This window comes from Vigna unguiculata, chromosome 1, assembly GCF_004118075.2.
Source record: "Vigna unguiculata cultivar IT97K-499-35 chromosome 1, ASM411807v1, whole genome shotgun sequence".
Taxonomy (NCBI): domain Eukaryota; kingdom Viridiplantae; phylum Streptophyta; class Magnoliopsida; order Fabales; family Fabaceae; genus Vigna; species Vigna unguiculata.
Window position 1 is genome coordinate 24,341,753 of NC_040279.1, and position 7,747 is coordinate 24,349,499.

A 7,747-nucleotide genomic window follows, 5' to 3' on the forward strand; every position below is an offset into this window, starting at 1 on the left:
AATAACTGAAATAAATCTTTGTAATTACAATACAATAATTGTATAATTTTTTAATACACATAAATTATTGTACCACATATTTTTTAAAATATTTTCCAAATGTTACTTTAATACAAAAATCTTATAAATTTTATATTTTTTATAGACCAAATGTATTATGTTAGAATTAAAAAATGATTTTTTATTTTTATTACTAAAATCTTAAATTTACAACATAACTCTCAGAATCCGTACATTTAAAGTTTATAGATTTGACTATAACCTCTACGTTTAAAATGCTTTAAGATTGTATTACATCATCAAAAAACTGAAATAAATCTTTGTAATTACAATACAATAATTGAATAATTTTTTAATACACATAAATTCTTGTACCATATCATTTTTTAAAATATTTTCCAAATGTTACTTTAATACGAAAATAGTATAAAATTTATATTTTTTTTATGGACCAAAAGCATTATGTTAGAATTAAAAAACGATTTTTTATTTTTATTTCTTAAATCTTAAATTTACAACATAAGTATTCCGACAAAAAATTCTTATAATTCTTACAATCCGTACATTTTAAGTTTATAGATTTTGCTATAACCTAACATTAACCAATAACCGAAATAAATATTTGTAATTGATGTACAATAATAATCGTATAATTTTTGAATACACATAAATTATTTAAAATTATCATAAATACTAAAACTTTATAAAATAATTATTTTAATTTAAAAAATAATTAAATTTAAATTAATAATCATTTAAAAGATAAAAGTAAAAATATAATTATTTTAATTTAAAATAATAATCTTTAAAAATAAAATTGAAAAGAAAATGAGTAACACAATATTTTATATATAGAATAATAAATATGTCACAGATATTTTAAAATACAAATAATGTTTTTTTTCTTAAGAAAACAGTTAACAAGTGACCCAGCAAGTCAAATATGATTGACATTTGGGCGCCTCTTTTAAAAATTCAAATTAACTTTCAAAAGCGGGAAATGACCCTACCCTACCCTACCAAAATCTATCACACTAACATCTAAAAAGTAAATAAGACAAAATTCAAAACCAATTCACGATATTACCCTCTCACCACTCACCATTACCGATACACTCCTTAACTTCTATCTTTGATTCATTATTTTTTTAATATTAATTCGAACACACCCATCATTTTGCCATCATTTTGAACTATAGTTTTGTAATCATTGAGTGTATATACTTTTGTTTTTATTATTATGAAAAAAAAAAAACCATAGTAATAGACAGGTCAAAAGGTATCTACAATCGAAAAATATCATAATAGTCTATTGTATTCAACAATTCAATGAAACAGTTAATTACCTACTATGCTTACAATTGAAGATGATAAAAAAATTTAAAATTCATTCTTGTTAACTTTATATTTTTATAAAATTTTGATAAATTGTGTATAACTTGACATATTATTTTTAATATTTTCATTTTACTTTATATATATATATATTAAGAATTTTTCAAATTTTTTTATTATTCAAATTTAATTTTAAAGTAGTTATTTATTTTTCTCTTAATCTAAATTATCTCAATGCAACACAAAAAATCTTATATTTAGTAAGTGATGAATACAAATTTCTACTATTATATTAGTATATTTTAAAATATTTTTTCCCCTTAAATGGTGAAATGTCAGCTTTATCTTTAACGTGATCATGTATGTACGTTTTTCTCATTATGTAATGTCGTTGAGTTAACGTACCAAATCAATTTATATTTATTAAAAATAAAATGAATGAAAAAAACTGAATCAGTAAAAATAAAAAAGAAAGAAATAACTATAATCACAGTTTTACAAAAAATATATCCAAATAGTTGTTAGTTTTTTAAAAACATAAATAATTATATTGTAAAGAAAAATTTTGAAATAATAATTTTGGACATAAAAGAAAAAAAATTATTTATATGTAATTATATATTTTTTTAAATTCTGACTATTTCTTTTCTAAATATTTTATTATATTTTGACTAAATTAACTTTTTTTTATCAATTTTATTTTCTCTAATGTTAAATGTAAAATGATTACCTATTAAAATTAAAATTCTGATATGATAAGTTTATAATTAAATCATAAATTGACATATTCAGTTTAACTCTTTTAGTAAAATTCTTTTTATAATATTAATATAATTTGTTATCAGTTTGAAACTACCATTCTTTAGGATTTCCATAAAGATTAATAAAACTACCAAATACTTTCAATAAAAAAAAGTGATCTTTTGTAATATTAATTAACATTTTATATCCTTTTGAAATTATTATTCATTTAGGATTGTCATAAATAATAATAACATTATAACATACCCTTAATCATATTAAGTTTGACTAAATTAATTTATATTTTAAATAAAAATAAAAATAATTAATTAAGATAATTAAAATAAAAAACATTTAAACTAAGATAATTAGTTTGTTTATAGGCATGCAAAATTAAGTGACGTATTTACTATTTAATATAAGCAAGATAACTATAAGTTTTTATTTTAGAATAATTTATTTATAATATTATATCTTTATTAAAAAATGATTATCATTAACATAGATATTTATACTTTTCTTAAATATTAATTTTAATATTATATTTTTAATAATTAAAATACAATGATTTTTTTAATTTCTAAAAATTTATATTTCAATTATTAATTAGTATTTAGTTTTAGAAATAGAGAATATTAAATAAGTTATTTGAGATGGGTATGAGGGAGATGGTGGATAGATAAGTTTAGATAGAAAGGGGATTTTGGAGTAGAAAAAGGAGTTGCTATAAATATTATAAGCAAATATATACAAATTTGAAATCAAGAGAATAGTAGAGTATGGACCATAATACAAAATATAAAATCAAAATTTGCATGCGCTAGCATTTACAGCTTAGAGTGAAAAGTCTTGGTAGTAGTATAGTATTCTATAAAGCTATATGGGAGTTGAAAATACTATCTAAGAAATTTATTTCTTGAGAATAACAAATAATAGATTATTAATTAGACATACAATTACCTATTAACAAGGTAAGAAAATAAGTAGATACTAATTAGTCAATATTGTTAAATTTATATTCCTTATACTTCTATTTTATTTTTGAGTCATTTTTCATCAACAAACATTCATAATACTAAAAAAATAAGTGACAACTATTAAAAATATATTACTTACAACTATTAAAAATATATTACTTTAACTTTAGCTTAATTAATATTAATTTAAATAAATAATAAAATAAATAAATTTTATATTGATTTAGTCAATACTAATTTAAATAAATATAAATACTACAAATAAATATAATTAATAAAATCATTATTATTCTAACACTAAATATAAGTATTTTCACTTATTAAAAAGTTTAAAAGTAATTAATATTGAATTTGAATTTAACTAAAACGATTACGAACATAAGTCCACTATTATAATTATGAAAAATATAATATAATAATTAAATTTTTACAACTTTTATTATAACTTAAATTGATATTTTTTAAATAATTTTGAAATGTGAAAAAAAAAATAAAGAGTGAGAAGCCATTAAAAAAATGTCAATTTGAATTATGAAAAAGTTGTCAAAATTTAATATAATTATTTTTAGTATGAAAATGTAATAAATTACGCATCTTAATAGTATTTACATACATTTTAAAGCAATTTTATATTTAATTTATTTCTTTTATAAAACATTTTTGCATAATATTACTCCGAGTAATTAAGTTTTAAAATCTGGTTGTTAATTTAGAAATCAAATTCATTTAAAACTAATATAGCTTGATTATTTTTAATTTTATAACGCAATTAATTAATGTCTTTATTATTTTATGTAAATAAGATAAAATTTTAATATATTTTTCAAATTTTCAAATTTTGAGATAAATATCTTGTAAATAAAAACTAGAAGACTAATTTATTTTAAATATATCCTATCCAATTTATTCAAACTGATCCTTTAACTAAAATCTAGATTTTAATTATAAAAAGCGACAGTGATGAATTATTTGTTATTGATAAAAATATTAAAAATTATTAGAAAAAAATTATCAAGTTTTGTGTTTTTTAACAAATTATTTTTAATCTCTAATTGAATTTAGATTTTTATTTTAAAAATATAAATATATTAATAAAATCCTTAAAAATGGCTTTGACGATGGTAGTAAATTATAGGATACTTTTGGAGAGTAATCAAAGAATCAAATGCTTTAGTAATTGGTAGGATTTTGGGAGTCAAAGCTCTTAATTACTCACATGCTAGTTACTCGATAAAGTCAAAGCTCTTAATAATGTGTATTTATTCATTGTTTTTTTTCAAAAACAATTTAGGGCAGTTTTGGAAGCATAACTTCTGAATCATGGGTGGGACCCACATTGAGGGATAGCGGCGTAATTTTAAAGAAATTTTGAATGTCTCACTCTCACCACTGCTTCTTCTTCTCCTCCTTAAAATCCTTTTGCATTTCCTCATTCAACAGCTGTTCAATCTAATCATTTTCTTCACGTCAAGGTGAATTTTCTAGCTTCAGTCTTTGCCTTCTGCACTATATAATTCTCATCATTTTCCTTTTTTTGTTGAGGTAACTAAATATATGTGTTTCATTACCAAGAAGGTAAAAAACAAAAAGAACTGAGTTTCCCTTCCCTTGAATGCCCCAAAGTTTCTGTCTTTTCTTTTAATTGGTGAAGATTCAGCTATTTGAGAAAGGGGTACAGTAGGGTTTCAGACTGGTGGCGTTTACACCCATTTGGGGTTTTCGGTTTTTTGTTAAGAAAATTTGTGAATTTTAGATTTATATTACTTACTGCAATGTCCTTGAAATGTTTGCCATATGTGTATGTGTGTGTATTTTTTTTGACTTCATTGTTATTGTGGGTGGTGGGTGTTTGGTTTTAATTAAACAGAAAGAATGTCTTTTTTTTTTTTAGATTTTGTTTAGAAAGATTGTTAACTTTGGATTTCTCTCACTGCAATGCTATGAAACCTTGCACTTGATTTTTTGTATTTCATTGTCCTTGCTGATTGTGGCGTGTGTTTAGTTTTATCATGAGAATGGGAAGGAGTCTCAGCCCTTTGGTGCGGCAAGAGCTGGCAAATCTTGACAAAGATGAAGAAAGTCGCAAGTCCGCCATGAAAGCACTGAAATCCTATGTAAAAGATTTGGATTTCAAGGCCATTCCTGTGTTTCTTGCAAAAGTTTCAGAGAGCAAGGAAAATTGTTCCGAGGAGTTCACAATTTCAATCTACGAGGTTCTTGCACGGGTTCATGGTGTCAAAATTGTTCCCTTGATTGATACAATCATGAAAACCATAGTCAAGACGTTGGCTTCAAGTGCTGGGTCTTTCCCTCTCCAACAAGCTTGTTCAAAGGTGGTTCCTGCAATTGCAAGATATGGAATTGACCCTTCAACCCCTGAAGATCAAAGGAGGAATATAATTCAGTCCCTTTGCATGCCACTTTCTGATTCTCTCGCGAGTTCTCAGGAGGGGCTAACTTCGGGTGCTGCCCTTTGCTTGAAGGCTCTGGTGGATTCAGAAAACTGGAGGTATGCTTCTGATGAATTGGTGAATAGGGTTTGCCAGAATGTTGCTGTGGCATTAGAAGGGAAGTCTGGTCAAACCAACTCACACATGGGTCTGGTTATGTCTTTGGCCAAGCGCAATGCTTTGGTCATTGAAGCATATGCAAGGTTGCTCATACAATCTGGAATAAGAATTGTGAATGCTGGTCTTGTGGAGGGGAATTCTCAGAAGAGGCTTTCATCCATTCAGATGGTCAACTTCTTGATGAGAAGTTTGGATTCCAGGAGCATATTCTCAGAGGTTGAATTCATAATTGAGGAGTTGGAGAAGTGCCAATCTGATAAAATGGCATTTGTCCAAGGTGCAGCACTTGAGGCTCTGCAAACTGCCAAGAGAATTGCATGTGATAAAAAGCCAAGGTATGCAAAAAGCCCTTCTTCAGTGACAGGGTCAAATTTTAGTACGAGAGAAGGAGAACACACTTCTTCCGGAGAGGGAGAGAATACTTCTTCTACTCCTTCCTCTATTTCACCAGAATCTCGCACTTTGGACTTTTTCCCTGGATATGAATCTATGGAGTCTCCCATTTCAAGCAACTTGAACTATGAAAGAAGAAGCGTGACCAGGAAGCTCTGGAGTAATGAAAATGGAGGGGTTGATGTGTCCCTGAAGGATGGCTTGTTCTCACAAGTAGGAAAGGAAAGTGCTTTGTCAGAGCATTCATTGATTCACGAGTTTTCCAATGGAGATGGATATTATACAGAGGAATTTGCTGGTTTCATGCACAGAAATCCCAGGCATGGAGTATCCAAAAGCACCACCACAAGTCCCCTTGTAAGTTTCTCTCACATTTGTTATGTCCCATTGAACCTGTGAAAACCTACCTTTTAGTAATAATTCAAACCATGCTTTTGTTTTTATTGAATTGAATAGTAAGTGAAATTTCAATGCTTTCCTGAGCTGCAATGTGTATTACGTTTAAATCACTTGTCTTTACTCATTGAGTTAGCATATTGTGTGTTGTTAATCAGAGGTCACGCACTCAGGCAACGATCGACAGCATAAAAATCTTCGAGACCCCAAGAAAACTCATTCATTCTCTTCAAGATTCAAGTGATTTGACTTTGAGTTGTTCTAAGAAACAGAATAGAAGGTTCAAGAGCCTATCCTCAGGCAACATTGAGTGGAGTCCAGCTTCAAAATATGATGAGAAGGGTTTCTCAAATGATGTGAAGTGTGATAGTGAAGTAATTGAAAGTTGTGGTGAGGTTGAGTTTCAAGTTAGCTCAGAGTCCGTTTCATCATCAGATGACCTTCCTGTAGATGCCAATAAGCAGATGTCAACCAAAGTGGTTTCTGAAAACAGAAATGTTACACCAACTGCACTACAAAAGACTAAATACAAATTGGTTTGTGGTCTTTCATTTGTTCTTCTTGCAGTGGCCACTCCTTTACTTTGGATCAATGTTCAGGATGAAGGTCATTATCTTGTACCAACTTAACATCCTCGTTACCTGGTACATCCTGAGAATTAAAGGCATTTTAGGTATGCTTTTGTGAAAGTAGGTGTTAATTCCAACAATGTTGGAGAGTTCTGTGTCGCAGGAGTGTATGTCGTGGCCCATTGAGTATCTTCGATGTGAATTTATTTTCCTGTAAACACTCATATTTATGGAGTTTTACTTTCTAGTGAAGAAAGCTTTTTGTAGTAATGTTCAGTTTGAATTGAAATCTTGTCTGAGAAAGCCCTGTTCAAAAGATATCATATATGTTTAGACAAGTTTGTTCCGAAAACTTTTGCTCTAGAAATTTCATTCCAAAATATATTTAACGTATCTTGGAAATTCTTTTCAGAAAATTCTATTTAAAATTTTTTAAAGAATATTCTATAACAAATAATTCAGAAATCGACAAAAATGATAATTTTAAAAATTATGAGTGCAATTAAACTTTTATATAAACTTTTAGCAAGGTATAAGTATAGCATTTACTTGTTAGGTGATGTTACATGAAACATTATCTTGTTTGAATAAAGAAAAATATCATTATTTATACCTTTTTTCGGAATGATATATGAAAGAGATGATTTTGAAGTTATATTATAAAGAAAAAATTTAAAGAAGTCAAGACTCTTTCGAAAAAGTGGAAATCTAATATAAAGAAAAAAGTCACAACTCTTATTTATAGCATATATAATTCTTAATGAAA

General features: G+C 26.6%; 1 protein-coding gene across 1 annotated transcript; it reads left to right on the plus strand.

Moving 5' to 3' along the window:
* Positions 1-4,436: 4,436 nt before the first annotated feature.
* LOC114174525 (protein SINE1) lies at positions 4,437-7,299 on the plus strand. Its single transcript, XM_028059363.1, has 3 exons — positions 4,437-4,525; positions 5,056-6,373; positions 6,571-7,299. The coding sequence occupies exons 2-3, from the start codon at positions 5,063-5,065 to the stop codon at positions 7,039-7,041; spliced, it is 1,782 nt and encodes a 593-aa protein (XP_027915164.1). The 5' UTR covers positions 4,437-4,525; positions 5,056-5,062; the 3' UTR covers positions 7,042-7,299.
* The last annotated feature ends 448 nt before the right edge of the window (positions 7,300-7,747 follow it).

Coding starts and splice junctions, on each gene's coding strand:
- LOC114174525 (XM_028059363.1), top strand. CDS start 5,063: ATGAGAATGGGAAGGAGTCTCAGCCCTTTGGTGCGGCAAGAGCTGGCA. Junction 6,374..6,570: donor GCACCACCACAAGTCCCCTT/GTAAGTTTCTCT, acceptor GTTGTTAATCAG/AGGTCACGCACTCAGGCAAC.